The 17483-nt window shown below is 36.7% G+C and overlaps 1 protein-coding gene across 2 annotated transcripts in view; it reads right to left on the reverse strand.

Annotated features, from left to right (window-relative positions):
* Positions 1-16814, reverse strand: part of CDH12 (cadherin 12) — a gene marked incomplete at both ends in the record, with an annotated part of 169988 nt that extends 153174 nt beyond the window's left edge. For both annotated transcript variants that reach the window (XM_080340280.1, XM_080340279.1), the window contains one exon: positions 16584-16814. In XM_080340280.1, coding sequence (XP_080196406.1) covers positions 16584-16814 — 231 coding nt within the window. The remainder of the gene's footprint in view (positions 1-16583) is intronic.
* Positions 16815-17483: the final 669 nt, after the last annotated feature.

Below are 17483 nucleotides of genomic sequence, written 5' to 3' on the forward strand. Positions count from 1 at the left end.
GATGCAATGGAAATTTTTACTCAGGCACCTCTCTTACTTCTGTACCTTGGAAGCTTCTAACTCAATAGCCTGTCTCTGCTCTGATTTTGTGTAAACCATATAAAGACTTATTTTCCAGTACCTTGACTTTTCAAGGACTGTAGGCTATGGGAGGTGTATATTGCAAGCACAAAAATATGACATATTTAGGCATAGAAATTGTAAAAATATAAATCATAATATAACTATCACAAAGAGCTATTCCAAAACTGAGATCACAGTCTCCTACTTTATATTACTATTCTGCATAATTTCTTCCTCACTTTTGGACACTTAACTGTATAAATCATTCCTGCTTAGTAAGTCTTCACAAAAGGACTGGAAAATTTAAATAAAATTTAAGGAAAGAGGGCTGATTAAACATGCCAGCACTCACCTAGCCTTGGGTAGTTTCTCCATATCTAAATTTTATTAAACATGAGTTGTACCTATGTTAGCAAGTACCACTAAGAGTGGATCTGTAGAATGAAACAGATTATGCTGAGAAATGATGCCTAAGATAAATGCACTTGAGAGTTCTTTTGCTGTGGAGAAGATCTCATCTGGTTCAATGAACTAAGTGCCAGTTCCTGTAGTACATCCTCTCAACTTATTTTTATCCAGAAGAGATCTAGTCTGTACTCTGCAAGACCTCTCCTAATATGAACAAAAGTATTGGAAGTCTGAATTATAAACAGATTTGCCTCAAAAGTGCACTTCAGATTAGAACAAAAAAGCTCACAAAGATTTGCCACCTATCTGGTAATGCACAAATTCCATGATTCTTAAACACAGCCATAACTTCAGTATTTCAGATAATGCCTATTTCATTATTTTGAGAGAATTTAAAAAAAAAAAAAAAAAAAAAAAAGGCCTTTTCAAGCAATTGCTAGGGGAAATCCCATAGGCAAGGCTGCTTGAAGGTAAAGGGGCGCAAGATAGTTAGTTAGTGTTCAGGGAGTGTTTCTACTGGGCACAAGATCAGAGCATCCCAGCACATAGAAAGTCAAGGAAGGGAGCCAGGAAACCTGCGTGGTTAAACAGGGAGCTGCTAGGTAAGCTCAAGTGGAAGAGGAGAGTTTATAGATCATGGAAGGAGGGGCTGGCCACTTGGGAAGTATATAAGGCTGTTGTCAGTGGGTGTAGGGAGGCAACTAGGAAAGCTAAGGCCTCCTTAGAAGTAAACCTGGCGAGAGGGGTCAAGGACAACAGAAAGAGCTTTTTCAAATATGTGGCAGATAAAACTAACACCAGAGGCAATGTAGGCCCACTGATGAATAAGGTGGGTGCCCTGGTGACAGATGATACTGAGAAGGCAGAGTTACTGAATGCCTTCTTTGTCTCTGTCTACTCTGCCAGAAGCTGTCCCGAGGAGATCCGTACCCCTGAGGCCCCAGAGGACAGGACAATGGAAGAGTTTGCCTTATTTGATGAGAACTGGGTTAGGGAGCAATTAAGCAATCTGGACATCCATAAATCCATGGGTCCGAATGGAATGCACCTGTGGGTGCTGATGGAGCTGGCTGAGGTCATTGCTGGACCACTCTCCATCATCTTTGCCAAGTCTTGGGAAATAGGAGAGGTGCCTGAAGACTGCAGGAAAGCAAATGTCACTCCAGTCTTTAAAAAGGTCAAGAAAGAGGACCCAGGTAACTATAGACCAGTCAGCCTCACCTCCATCCCTGGGAAACTGATGGAGCGATTTATCCTTGGTGCCATCTCAAGGCATATCAAGGATAAAAGGGTCATAAATGGCAGTCAACATGGCTTCATCAAGGGGAAGTCATGCTTGACCAATCTCATTGACTTTTATGAGGACATAACAAAACGGATGGATGATGACATGGCGGTGGATGTGGTCTACCTTGACTTCAGTAAGGCATTTGACACAGTCTCCCATAGCATTCTTTCAGCTAAACTGAGGGAGTGGGGTCTGGATGATTGGGTAGTGAGGTGGACTGTGAACTGGCTGAAGGGAAGAAGCCAGAGAGTTGTAGTCAATGGGGCGGAGTCTAGTTGGAGGCTTGTATCTAGTGGAGTGCCTCAGGGGTCAGTACTGAGGCCTGTATTATTCAATATATTCATCAACAATTTGGACAAGGGAATAGAGCGTACTATCAGCAAGTTTGCTAATGACACCAAGCTAGGAGGAGTGGCTGACATGCCAGAAGGCTGTGCTGCCATCCAGTGAGACCTGGACAGGCTTGAGAGTTGGGCGGGGAAAAATCTAATGAAATATAACAAGGGCAAGTGTAGAGTATTGCATCTGGGTAGGAACCCCAGGTTTCAGTATAAGTTGGGGAATGACCTTTTAGAGAGTAGTGCAGGGGAAAGGAACCTGGGGGTCCTGGTGGACAGCAGGATGACCATGAGCCAGCACCGTGCCCTTGTGGCCAGGAAGGCCAATGGCATCCTGGGGTGTATTAGAAGGGGGGTAGTTAGTAGGTTAAGAGAGGTTCTCCTTCCCCTCTACTCTGCCCTGGTGAGACCCCATCTGGATTATTGTGTCTAGTTCTGGGCTCCTCAGTTCAAAAAGGACAGGGAACTGCTGGGGAGAGTCCAGCACAGGGCAACAAAGATGATCAAGGGAGTGGAGCATCTCCCTTATGAGGAAAGGCTGAGGGAGCTGGGTCTCTTTAGCTTGGAGAAGAGGAGACTGAGGGGTGACCTTATTAATGTTTATAAATATGTAAAGGGTGAGTGTCATGAAGATGGAGCCAGGCTCTTCTCAGTGACAACCAATGGTAGGACAAGGGGTAATGGTTTCAAACTGGAACACAAGACGTTCCACTTAAATATGAGAAGAAACTTCTTCTAGTGAGGGTAACAGAACACTGGAACAGGCTGCCCAGCGCAGTTGTGGAGTCCCCTACTCTGGAGACATTCAAAACCCGCCTGGACTCCTTCCTGTGTAACCTCATCTAGGTGTTCCTGCTCCAGCAGGGGGATTGGACTAGATGATATTTTGAGGTCTCTACCATTCCCTAGCATTCTGTGATTCTGTGGAAATGTTCAATTTATTTTTTGGACACAGCTCAAAATGGCAGTGGGCTTTAGTTAATATTTGTATTGTAAACAAAGGTAATTTCTCTTTAAGTAAAGATATACAGCCCTCATCAGATGGTTGCAAAATTACTGGTGGCAAACAGGAAAAATGAAAATTTACTTTAAAATCCCTGAATCTGAAGATCAGCTTTCCGAAAAGGATTTGTGTTAATAAAGTCTGTCGAAACTCTGAAAGATGTTTGGACAGTTTGATGGACAGGAATATGACCAAAGAACAATTCAATTCTAAATATATTTCCTTAAATGCTATTCCTTCTAGTGAAAATATAAACATTACTCATATGTAAAATGTAAACATCTGCAATACTTCATGTAGCAATGTACTAATCGTTTAGTGAATACAGTTATTAATATATTAGTAATAATGTTAGATTCAAAAGATTTAAAACAGTAGAGCAGGCCAGCATCCTAACATAATGTTGAGAAAAAGTTAGCAAGGGGTTTGTGACATTGTTGCAAATATTTATGACTCTCAAGATCCCAAACTACCTACCACTTCCCAGTAACTGTTTCTTTCGTTTTCTAGTCCACGTGGCTGGCAGAGGATCTTTCTGAAAGAGATAGGTTAAAAGAGCTGAGCCTGCTCATGCCACCTGCAAGCCCTTCAGAGGATCCATTACCTCTGAATTTGACCTGAGCACTGGACACCTTCACCACACATGGTTGAAGCCAGACTTACTGTCCCATTCCAGGCAAGAGGGAACCAGGTCAGTCTCTGCTCAGGCCAGCCTTGGGGGTGGGAGGGAAGTCAATCTAGTGCAATGAAACCTCCCAGGCAAGCTCATCATCTACATGAAGCACAAATGTGACAATCCTTGAACTCAGCAGTACTTGCACTCAAGCCCAAACTCAAACATTGCTGCAAAAGGTAGACGGATAGGAAGCACAAATATGCCCATATGTCTTCTTGCTGTGATGTTTTTTATCTTTTTATAAAAATTTTGTGCCTTTCTTAGAAAATGCAATAGGTCATTGAAACACTTTATAATCTGCTTCATGAAACTGAAATTATTTCTTAAAATGGATAACAGTTGAAATCATGTCATGTTTGACTGCCTGATAAGCTAAAAAGCAAGAAGTAAAAGAATGGAAGCTTTTGTTTTACCTTTTGCTTTACTTCTGTGGAAGAAATCCCTGTTTGTCTTTTAAACTCAAAAACCTTCAGAGTTTTTTTATAAGTTTGCATACAGTCTTTATATACAAAATGAATACCACATAAATTTAAGCACAGTAGACATTTTATGTGTTTGTTGAATAAGAATTTAGGCCTGTCAAGAATGTGCACACCAGCCTTTTGATTTTTCTTTACTTCTCTGGGTCTTCAAAAGCACTTTCTCAGTGTTCAGTTCCACTTACCCTTTAAAGAAGCTTAAGGCGAGGCAAGATGAGAGAGAATGCTCTGTTCCAGTGTCTTAGAGGATAATGTCAGTAAATGTGTTTTAATTAGTAAAGCTTTTTTTTTTCCATGTGACTAGGCAGTAAGTAAACCATAGTCCCTGATGATGACCCTGTGCCATTTGGCAGGTGTTGTTCTACCCAAATTTTTCTGGTGTCATTGCTTTTCAGCAGTGATGTCTGAGTAAGCTGTTGATAACAGCTGATTATGAGCCTTTTTTATTTTTTCTTATACCTTGGTATTGATGTATGTCCTGGTTTTGTTAAAAACAAGATCAGTTATCTTTTAGTGAATTTTCCTTTCAGCTATGTTCCTCTCAGCACCTTCTAAGTAGCTACATTTTTCTGAATTTAGCTACATATTTTTTGAGACACTGTTTGCTCTGAACTGATAAGATGACCAATGTAATGAAGAAGAAGCTCATGTTCAGATTTATTACTATGGTAACCAAGGTTAACTGATAACGGGACATAATTGCAAGGAGGGGCGGACAGAACAGGTAACTAAAACTGACCAGCTGAGTATTCCATCCCTTACACATCATACATTCTATAAAAGAGGGAGATCACGAGGATCTCGGTCTCTTTGACCATGGCTACCATCTGACGAGGACCCTGCCACCTGTGCCTGTGATCCAAGGCCTGAGACTCTGTACCCCTGAATCTAGTTCTGGTTTGCTGTGAAGTCCCACCCAAGACTTCTGGGTGCCTGCCCTGCAGCTGCTGGAGCCACGCCAGCTCCCAGCTCTGTCACCACTGGAGGCACACCAACTCCACACGGGAGGGGTTAAACACTGCTCTACCCTGGGACATTCAAGATTGGCTTTGTATATATTGCATAATTTTCTCTATTTATTAGTTGCATTAGTAAAGCCTTTAAAACCTTTCCAACTTGAAATCTCTCTTCCTTCCTCCTTATCACTTTTTCCTATCTAAGGGGAAGGTGAGTGAGGGGGTAGCAGACAGCATCTGCCACAGTTCATTGTCTCCCTGCAATTAAACCTTGACAGATTTATTGGTGGCCCACACAGGGATAGAGAAGCCATATGGGGAAAGAGAAACTGTATGGGGAAAGAGAAACCATACAGGGAAAGTTAAGAGAAACCGTAGAGAGAAAGATAAGAGAAACCGTGAAAATACATAATGACTGTGTTGAAGCCAATACAATTTTTTAGTGCTTCATAATGCAGGAACCAAAGACACTTTCTCTGGGGTGTCAAAATGCAGATTTGGATAGTTAACGAATTATTGTGTAAAAAAATATATCAGCCTACAGATATTTTTGTCTTATGGCTTATGTGAACTAAGGATTACAATTAAAAAGTGGTGTAGGACAATCTAATTACTCTAAAAATATTATTTTTCTTATTGTGAGAAGTGAAACATAAACTGTCAAAGAACAATCCAAAAAAACAAAAACAAAAACCATTGAACTTATTAGCACAATGTATATCTTACAGAATATGAGAGCACTTTTTCAGCACTATCATATAAGCCAATTAATGGCCCCTGTTTGTCAAATCCAGCTGTATCAGCCCAATAGCAGATAACTGCTTCTAGTTTAACCCTAATTGATGCCAGTAGTAGAGTTCAAGAAAAAAAATCAATGAGTGCTGGAGGAATCAGGAGATTCTCATGTAAGTCTAATGAATTCTGGCAGACAGCATTTATGCAGTTTAAGAACTGTAATAAAGATACTGAAAATTTGAAACACTACCACTCTTACTGAGAAACTCTTTTCAGTAAAGATACATGTTACTGTGGCATTTTAAAAAGTACAGTAATTCCTACTTTGAATAATTTCTATGTGGATAGACTAATTTGACATTACCAAAAAGTTAAAGGGCAGTAACACAATTGTTATCTACGATAGAAACAATAATTTAGGGGTTTTTGTATAGCACAACACAGAACCAAAAAAGAAGTTGGATACAAGCAACACGGGTTTACTTCATTTACTATTTTGACATGTTTATTGCAATGCTTCATTTGCCAGGTCTGAAAGATATTGTCAGGCCTGGTTCTGAATTGTTCTTACTACATCATTCCTTCTTCAGCAAGCTGTGTATAAAATTCTACCAGATGAGCCTGGTAGCAATTATAGCACAATTTTATTAACCAGTGTTTTATAATTAGGTATATTGTCAATTAAAAAATAAATGAATGTGTAACCCATTCTTGTTTTGGAGGAACCTTTTTTTTTTTTTTTTTTTTTTTTTTTAAATAAATTGTAATTGACCCTACAAAAAATGGTGTGTTCTGTCCTCTGCAGTTTTTACCATCTCCATAAAGTACTGTGATTCAGAAAGATGCTTTTATGGGCCTCATCACTAAGGCATCTGAATGTTGCAATGATTATCCTTGCAGTGATTCTGTGAGGAGAATATTAGCTCTCTTCTCTAAGTAGGGAATTTAAGCACAGGAAACACTGAATTACTTTTCAGAGTAATTATCAAAATTATATTGAAACCCTAGAGACTAGCAAGTCCAACCTTCTGATTTTTTATTATTTTCACCTGTGTTTTTTAATAAAAATAATGGCCTACAGTTTGATATTTTCTGATATTTTTTTTTTTGATATTTTCTGTTCTGTCTATGCTGAACAACATAGTAACTGAGAGAGGTGGGCAGATCTGTGTACCTGGAAATGAAATAAAGGACAACTGATTAAATTTCTCTACATCCAGCCACTGCAATGCTCTTTTGGTTAAATAGTTAGCTTCCAAGTCTATTCCTTGTCTTGACATTAATAATGTCAAATTTGTAACTGCAAGGTGAAGTAAGCTCAAGGGAAAGAAGGCAGTGGAGAAAAGGACGATGCTATCAACTCCTTGCTAGCCTGTTGTATTCATGGATCATCACACTAGATGAAAAATTATTAAAATTACAGAGAAAACAGACAATCAAAAGTATTGCACTCATAATAATCTATCTATATTATGCTTTATGTTTCTTCACTTGTGTTCCTTGGAATAGACTATTAACATGTTTCTTTGGGCCGCCCAGCCCCAGAGACTGATTCTGAAGTAATGGCTTCTTCAGTGTATTAAATAATTCTGACAGGTTACTAATTTTCTTTAATTATCTCCAAATATCAGTAGTTAAAAGCTTGTAAAAAATAATGGTATAAGTAATTAACCTATTGACTTTACTTTTCATATAGGCTATATAAGACGATAAGAAATGTGTACTGAATTTGATCACATTTTATGCGTTATACAGATTATTTTGTATTTTTGGGGGAAATATAAAATGATGTTATTTGGGAAGAAAAAAAAAGAAAACCCTGCAACCCCATGCCGTCCTGGATATTACGGAAACCTATCATATCTCCTCCTCTTTATCTCTTTTCCAGGCTAAGGAATCCTACTTAGTTGTTGCTTACCAAGGAGTCAGTCCAAAGATACTTGTATCTTTGTATCCTTCTCTGTACTTTTCTCACTTCTTTGGAAGACATGTCCTCTTTGAGACATGAGATAAATAATTCACACAGTTTGGAAGATACAGACTCATTAGGAATTTAGATACAAAGCTTAATGACATTTATTTTCTTCTGCCTCTGCTAAAATTTTTCGATATCCCATTTATTTTCTGTTCACTCACTGCACAGTGAACAAATGTGCATGGAGATATTGTAAAACAAGATCTCATTTGAGAGAGCTTATGGTTTCCTCAGACCACAACATTTTATTAATGAAGTTAGAATTATTTCCCTTCTCCTGTGCCACTTTATATCAAATTTCATTTTTACTTTAATCACTTTTCATAAGGTAGTTTTCCTGTTTGTTTTGTTGTTTTTGTTGTCGTCTCTCCTTTCCCCGCCCCCCATTAGGCCTTTGTCTTTACTAACTCAAACAGTTTAATCTGAATAGTAAATCCTGTTACCTGGATATTCACACCATTTCCCAGATCATTTACAATCATGATAAACAATGTAGGCCCAAGTCTAAATCCTTATTGATACTAAATATAGCACAATAGTGTCCAAGATAAAACAGTCATATTTTTTTAGTGTTCAGTTAAGTATTTTCATGACACTAGGAGTGAATAATCCGTTATTGAAAATCTTTTTTTTTTTTTGGCAAGCAGTAGCAAGGTTGTAATAGCAGTAGTTCAAAATTATCAATAACAACTCTAGCTTACATGTTCAGGGACTGACAGTTGAAATAAATACAATGTACACAAAGAAATAATATCTGTAATTAAAGCTGGTGTAGAAGACAGGAGTTTTTTCTGAGCTTGGCTTTGTTCTCTCAACATATTTTTTTCTCTTGTTGTAAATAGAAGAACAACTACTGCACAGATCTGTTTAGACAAAAAACATTGTACTTCCGATGCATTTTTTTACTATTTAAGCTAACGTTATAGCATAATCAATAACATTTTGGCAACCATCACTGAAGCCAATAATTTCAGAATACAATGAAGTGCAAGTATGTGAACTTAGAGGAAGAATAATGTAATCATTTACTTAGCTGATGGAAAATGTTAGTGCAGCAAGAAAACAGCTTGCACACTACAATGTCATGTTTGAGGGGCAGCTCTTTCTACTATTTTTATATTTTGTAGCACAGCAAGAATCAACAGAGTGGTGTTGTTGTTGTTGTTGTTGTTTCCTTAAATGCATTTATGAAACAAAACCTTTGTCAAAAAAAAAAAAAAATTAAGCTAGTAACAAATAATTAAAACTATATGAAGTTTACTTTCAGCTGTATCAATGCTGGTGGACATTTTCTTCCTTTATTATTATGTCTTTCACCTTTTCTCCACCTTTTTTCATCTACCATGAGATATCAGCCCCTGGGCTGTGTGGAGAAGGGAAATAATGTCACCCAAAGTGTTAAGCTCCTTTCTCATTAGTTATCCTCTCTTACCTATATAGCACTATAACATATATATCACTGCCGTGTAGTGGTCCTATAACGTGTGCTTCCGTATCAGTTTAAAAATAACCCTGGAAGGAAAAGGGAAATTTTCAACCAGATTGTTTTTATGCTTGAGTTCATCTTCTACCCTTAGAAACAGCATAATCTCTGTTTTTTAAATGACTTTGCAAAATTATTAGATTATTTTGGATTTTCTGATTTAATGTTTAGACTCAGTAAATGTTCAGGAACAAGTGGCAACAGAGAGAGAATTACACAACTGAGTTCCTATAACAAAAATATTTTCCATTATTGGGACATCTGAATAATATTTTTACATTTTTAGGTAATATTATTTCCTCTTGTCGCATTTCACACTTCTTTATTTAATCTTTTTTGACTTTTCAGTCATGTTGGATTTTACACAGGTTTGCATTTTGTTTGTTTGTTTTTGTTTTGTTTTTGTTTTGTGTTTATGTTGTTCTTGTTTGTTTGTATGTATGTTTCTCCCTCCCAGGTAGAATAATATCCTTTACTTTGTTTTACACATAAATTAATATGCATGAAATACAAGGATCATTTATGAAAGCAATTTAATTCATCAGACTTCCACTAGCACACTGAAAATGTAAGCAAGCTTTTGGGTGCAAAAGGCCTATCTCAAATCAGAAGAGAAACTGTGGAGTTCTAAGTTAACTTACAAGATAAGGTGGGTTCATTGCTCAGAATTTAATTGGATATGTAACAGACCTTCTGTAAGGAATAGAGCAATTGTAGCATTTGCAGCAGAGTGGATATCAGGCACAGGGAGACAGAAAGAAGGATTAGGGGATGATTATCTTTAGAAGGAGAAGAGTCTGGTCATTTATAGCCTGTGGGTCATGAAGGTGGGTGAGAGAGAAAAAAATGGCACATGCTTCCAAAAAGGAGATCTTGCGATCTCAAGTAGTTTCTTTTTCATTTCAATTGCAATTGATAATCTAATGTTTCACCAGGTCTAAATTCAGTTTTGAGTTGCAAGCACACATAATACATCCCGGTGTCCAATCAGAGTATTGGAAACACTATGCCCAAGGCTGCAAGGTGAGTCAGCAATTCTCAGCCAAAATCCAGATTTAGATCAAACAAATTGAAAATTTTCCAGTTCTCTTGGATTAAAAGAGGACACTATGTTTTGCGGTTTTTTTCCATCTACCCAAGTCCTTAAAAATATTTTACTTTTTTTTTTTTTTTAATTATCCTTTCACATATTTCCTGGTTCAAACAAACTTCCTGCCCAGATGAAGCCATTTATAGAAAAAACATGCCAAACAAAACTACCATAGATATACAGCTTTCCCTTAGCAGTTTAATTTCTGTAAGCTCATTTGTATTTCTCCATCTGTGTAGGCAACACAAACTTCAGACACATGCAAACATTATCAGGACCATCCACTCAGCTGTGTTCAGAGGTCTTGTGAGAGACGGTGATTTCATGGAAATAGTACCGTCTCTGCAGGCTTTCAGTCTCCTGTGCTGATCACTGAATTCTCAGGCAATACAGCCTGCTGTGTTTGAGATTTTGAACTATTTCACCTTGTGACCTCCTTAGCAGTCCAGAACAATGACTCCAACCTTCTACCCTAAAATGTGAGTTGCAGCTCAAGAACATCTTTCCTTTTTATTTTGCTTTCTCTTCATCCTAAACTCACTCTTTCTCATCTCCCATGCAATCAATGAAAACATAGTTCTCATCTTTGTTTCATCTCCAAATACCTCATATAATTTTCATCAATGCAAGGACCATAAGCAAAAGGTGTTGCTACTATCAGTATTTTACTGTTATAAGCTAAGTAAATCAATAAACCAGTGAAGTCACTAGATCAATAAGAAATGTTCTGTTGCCTGTGAGTTGCTCATCATTACAACATGTGATGATGGCACTAGGTCTTTATACACCTTGTAAAAAGATTAGCTTGCAAAAATAAGCATTAACTGCATCTCTGACTTGCTCATGGGGATTTTGCATTTCCACTTCCTTCTCACACTTTCACATGCAACAGTCAAAATTGCTTTGTGTCTCACGTTCTTTATGCAATATACAGGATGCAAAGCTTTTAAAGTCATCTTTTTCTTCACCAGCCAGACATAAGTGAGAGAGACAAAGGTCTCAACTCAACACAGCAAGATAAGAAGTCTAGAGTTCTGACTCCAGTTGTGATTCTTCTCACACTCTCTTTACTGTTTCATTTTTCCTTGTCAGTTTTCTTATCTGTAATGAATTGTGACAATGTTTTTACTTGAATATATGCATGGTAAAAACTCAGTCAGTCAGTTTAGTAAGCCAGGCTAATGTGATCATGCCTGATCACACTTTATCATCTAAAGACCACTAAGTCCCAACAAGAATTTCACTGTCATGTCTGTAGACAGGTGGGTATATGAATTCCTGTGGGTTAAAGATGTATTGAACAAGTTCATTCTCATAAATACTATTTGGAAGATCCTTCATATTAGAATCATCCAGAAATTAGTAATTGTGATGTCCTGCATCATGGGAATCAAGTAACACATTACCAGCATCGGTCCCTGAAACAACTATCATTTCTTCAAAGATGGCAAAGATGTGTAAACGTCTAATGGAAATTATATACAGGTCTCTCTCTAATATTGTTATGTCAGTTGTGGGCATGGAACCTGATAAGCTAGAAAAAACCCTTACGGCAGCCTTAAATGAAATGTTATTTTGACCTCCTCAGCAGAAATCTAGTAGAAATGTAATTTTTTAGAAAAAATCAGATTAATTAGGGTACAGTTATGAGCAGAAACTTAAGCTTATTTTTTTTTTCCCTTCAAAGGACATTACTGCACATATTCCAAATTACTGCACATATTTATTTTCCTTTCATTTTATTTTTTCCTTCAAGTTAACCCAGTGCTTGAGAATGACACCAAAATGGTAGTCATGGTACTGTAGATTTGTTTGTCTGAGAACAGATTCTCCACAAGCAGTTGCATAATTTCCTTCACAAACTGTCCTGTCATCCAGACACTCCTCTGAAAAGGAAAATGATCATAAAATCTGAGTGTGCATTCAGAAAGAGGCATTGATTTAAGCCTGATGATAGGTGGTCAAGATTAATTTCATTATATTAAAAACTATCCACTATAAAATGCATAAATAAAGTCTATGTCCATATTTCAGATGCAGAGGATAAATTCCGAGGTTTCAGAAAAGCACTCAGTTCTAGTTGTGGATATAGAGCTCTGCTTCCTCCCAATCAGCACTGTTTCTGCCTTGATATGTGGGGAAACCACGGAAGATGACGAGGCTTTCTCAGGACCAAGTCAGATGAAAAATACTATATTTTCACACGTACCTTGTACTGTCATAGGGCACTTGTGATACTAGATTTTTTATCTAGTGAAGATTATAACAAAAAAAGTAGTTGTTTGTATGTGAGCATTTATAATGTAATGCAGATTTAAAGACTAAGATAATGCAAAACATATAGGTTATTCTTTAGCAGGATAATATCTGGCAAGCTGAGAATATTTAGTTGTTGCACACTGGAAAACAGAAGAAAAAATGGCCATTACTCCAAAGAGGACTTTGAAATCTCTCCCTATGCACCCAGTCTGCATTCAGCACCATTTGCCACATGCCTGTCTCACAACCTGAGGACAACCAACAAATATCCTTACTAAGAGCAACTGCAGGTTTATAACATGGGAAAGATGTAATGCATTTGCACACTAGGAATGCAAGGACACACTTATATAAATAGAAGCATACTGTATGTATAAAAACTAAAACTTTTTGTTAGTATAACAGTTAATAATTAACTTGATGATTAGTTGATAATTAATAACCTATATTGTTCTATTTTGTTCTCTTGAAGTTTCCTTTTATTATGCTGTTCCTTCATGCTGCTGCTGAAAAATGACGATTAAAAAAGGTTACAGTAAGGTTTATAATGTTCTGGAGGAGTTACACCCCCTTGAGCTACCCCTGGGTAAGGGCAATTAAAACTGCAGCCTTGTTGGGACATGGCCATGCTCAAGGACCTGATACTCTGTTGATTTCTGTCACCACACAGTGAGAACTGAACTTTAGCACCAAAAACAACAACAAAAAAATAGAATCATGGTGACCTTATTTGTCTTAATCCATACATGTGTTGTTTTGCATGGCCTTTTGGAGCTTCACAGTATCATGAAAACACATAAAGGACAGCAAAATAAGTTCACAAGCGAGTCTTATTTTACAGCAAGACTTCTAGCATCATTTTCATTTGTATGGGTCACATACCAATTTTGGTTTTTACCTTGGGTCTGCTTACATGGATGTCTACTAAAGGGAGCTATCTTTTGTTTGGTAATCTGTTGAATTTTTATAGCTCTTCTATATTACGCAAGGAGAGAATTTCCAACCTCTGAATTAATATACAGGTTAAATGGCTTTTAATGCGTCAATATGAAACACTATTTCAAGATCTCTGTGAGCTAAACTAATCCTCACCAGTTTCTAAACTATATTTTAATTTGCAACATAACACTTCTTGAGATAGTTTTCTAAAAAGATACATAAAATGAATTAATTGTGTTGGCCAGTAACACACGACATTTTGCTATAAATCTGCAGCTGGCTTCCAAAATTAACTATTCACCCCTAACTGTTTAGTGAAATTGTCAGCTGATTTAATAGACACATTAAACTCTTATTTATAAATTATCATGACATTATTGGTGCAGCAGTTCTATAACAAGTAATATAAATGCCAACACACGTCACTATACTGTGTCAGGCTATCATGTCTGAAGGAAGCAGCTGAAAAACCCTGCAATGCTGGGTCACATGAAATATCCTTCACTTTATAATATACTTAATATCACTTCAAAGTATAAGACAGTAAAATTACAAAGAATTACTTTGAAAATAGATGGTTTTAAGTATAAAACAGATTTATTTCTGCAATCAGGCAAGAACTCAATTCCATCTCATACCTCAAAAAATTTCCATGATTTCTAAAAATTACATAAGATCTAAAAATATTGATTAACCATTGTTGAGTGTATTTCAGTATGTTGACAGTGGTTTGAATTTATATTAGCATGGCTTTCACTATCTGGATTTAAAAGCACTGTTTCTGTAAAGAACTTCCATTTAGTGTTCTACCTTCTTGGAGAACTTTTTTTAAGACATTAGGCAAACAGGACATATGCAAAAGCTATCAGGTTCTTTTTTCAGGCAGATTGAAGGAAATCATTAATATAGACAAAAGAAATTATAATAAACATCAAATTAATACTTAACAGGTAATTAATATTGTTTAAAAAATGGGATCTGGAATGAACTGCATGATCCTGGAAGCAATTTTACTGATGTACTAACTAAAAAATCTTAATTTACTTTATACTTCACCACCAAGATCCTCCTGTATTTAATTTATTTATTAAGTATCAGTGTTATTAATATATGTTATCCTATTGATAAACATTACTACTGTGTATGCTACACTGCAACTAGACCTTTCCTCATACCTGAAATGTGTCATTTCTGCAACTTGTAACAGATTAAAAAAGTCTTAATAGTTAAAAACATGCCAGCTAAATCTATGACATAATAAGCATTACTTTTAATTAAGATATCTCACTAGTTCTGAAGTCGCTTCTAACCTCAAATTCAAATGCATAAATAATAGTCAATTTTGTGCAAGAAATAATACTATTCTGGCAGCTTAGAAGTGATTCTAAATGGCTGCCCAGACTATTCTACATAAAGGAAAAAAGACTAATGAATTACAGTGGTGCAGCAATAACATCTCTGACTTTCAAGGTAAAAAGTACAGCAATCATGTTGCCTGTGCTACAACACTGAATGTGATCAGGGTCCTTGTTTTCTTCTGTGAATGGCCAAAACAAAGACATGCTTTAGAGAAAGTGCAATTTATATCAACCAGACATCACAAAGATGCAATTTTTCATTATGTGACCCCTCTCTCTTCAGACTGTAAAATAAACTTATTATGCTATCTTTGTGATATAAACGTACTGCTTTGTAAATGGTTTTGACTAATAAGTTTTAGTGTTTAATACTAGTGTTGATGTGTGTAATATGTAAGTATATTTTTGCATTTGTGGCTGGTTTATCAAATAATCTACATTTTTTTATTATTATTTTTTAAAATACAATCTCTACTCAGAATAGTTTCCTGGAAGAGTAGGAGGTAAAATTAATTTTCTGTGAATTTTATTTATGTTTAGAAAAATACACAGCATATTCCCAGTTTTTACATTAAAAAAGTTAAAACATGTTATTAAAGTAGAAATCAAAGCATGATGCCCCATTTTTATGAATGGTGAACTGGAATCTTGCTGCCTAGGGAAGTGGCATTTGGCAACCCAGGAAATGAATCCCTGATCTCTTATTTTCACTGAGCATTAAACTGGAAATTACACATAGCATGCAATGATATACTGTGCTAATATTTTTTTCAGCTCTCATTTTCAGCATTCCTTTCTGAAAATTCTATTATCTAAATTCCCACACACACCCCTTGAACAGTCGGCTATCAAATTACTTATGTCCTATTACAGAAACAGTGGTCATATAATGAGAGAGAGAATTTGCAGAAATTCTCTGCATGTGTGAGTGTGCATAACTGTACACAGAGTTTTAATTATGAAGCAAGATTTTTAATTATGAACCAATAAAACATACTAGCAATACTTGAAAACAATCTGAACAGTCAGAACTAAAAGCAAAAGATACTGAGGCATAACAGAGCAAAAAGCAGGTGTCTTCATTAGCTGAAAACTGATTTGAAGTAACCATACCAATCACAGAAATGACTATGCATTGTGGACTAGAGATTTCTGGTTTAAATCTTTTCTCTGATATCAGTCTGACATTCACTGCTAAACATCAACTATGCACTGTTACAGTAGATTCAATTAAAGTTATTCGTGCTTCACAAATTTATCTCAGAATTCATTTTTTTTCTTTGTTTTATTACAAAGCCAAGGATAAGGAAATAAACATACAAAGGTAGAAAGTAAATGTTATAAACTTCTGCATTAAAAATATTAGTAAGGTCTACAGTGGCTATATGAGAAGCTGAATGGTGAAGAGTATGAACAGAGGGAACTCTAGCCTGTTGAAGAAGGTTCACCCTATCAGAAACAAGTAGACATTTATAGCACATTTTACTATTTATCTCTGTTCTTTTAAGTTTAAAAGAAAGAGAAAAAAATTACCTTTCCCACATACTGAGGTTCAGAGCCCATGTACTCCTCCAGTACAAAAAATTGATTCCACACCCAGCCTCGTTTGACTCGCTGGGCAGATGATCTCCTCCCTGGCACTTGGACAACATTTTCTCTTGGCTCTGCTTCTAAATTCTGTTGTGGTTGTGGATGTAGTGGCGTTAGGAGACCTCCATCAAACAGGACCCAGAGAAGCAGGGATAAGCAGTTCCTTGTGAGCATTGGCAACGGCTTCCCTACAGCAAGTAATAAAATCTCCAGCACTTAATGTAGAGCAGAGGAATCCAGGTTTGAGGTGTCTGTGGCCTCCACCACTTAGCTTCTGATTTTATTGCGGAAATGCTAATGCAGGCATTAATCCTTCTGATGACAAGGTTTTTGCCGCATTAAATTCCATCTAAAGGGACCTATAAAAGAGATTTACATGGCAACATCAAATTACATAAAACTACATTGAAGCGTTCATCAAAATTCTCACACCCAGTTAGTTTCTAGAGACAGAGAAAAAGGCTACAGCTTTTAAAGATTTTGATAGTACTGAGCTGCTATAGAACATTGTGCAGTTATTATAGGAATAGCTCATTCTTGCTCTGGTTAGCATTACCTTTGTCTGAGGACAGGGCTGTAGCCTTTTCATTATGACCCAGTTATCAGGAAAAACAGTTACCCATCAGTGATGTCAAAAATATTTACTCTGGATTCACATGGAAAATACCGGCACAGAGAGGACCCACTCTTCCATCCTACTATCCAGAGCAGGAATGCTTAGTTTTTTGTCTCTTGGAAGCATCCCCTTCTGTCTGTGTGTGGACTTGAACAAAGTTTATACTGAACCTGGGACTTTGGAGTATAGGTTCATATGAATTCAATGAGGAATACAAAATGGGAAAT

The sequence above is a fragment of the Nesoenas mayeri genome (genome assembly GCF_963082525.1).
Source record: "Nesoenas mayeri genome assembly, chromosome: 2".
NCBI classification, from domain to species: Eukaryota; Metazoa; Chordata; class Aves; order Columbiformes; family Columbidae; genus Nesoenas; species Nesoenas mayeri.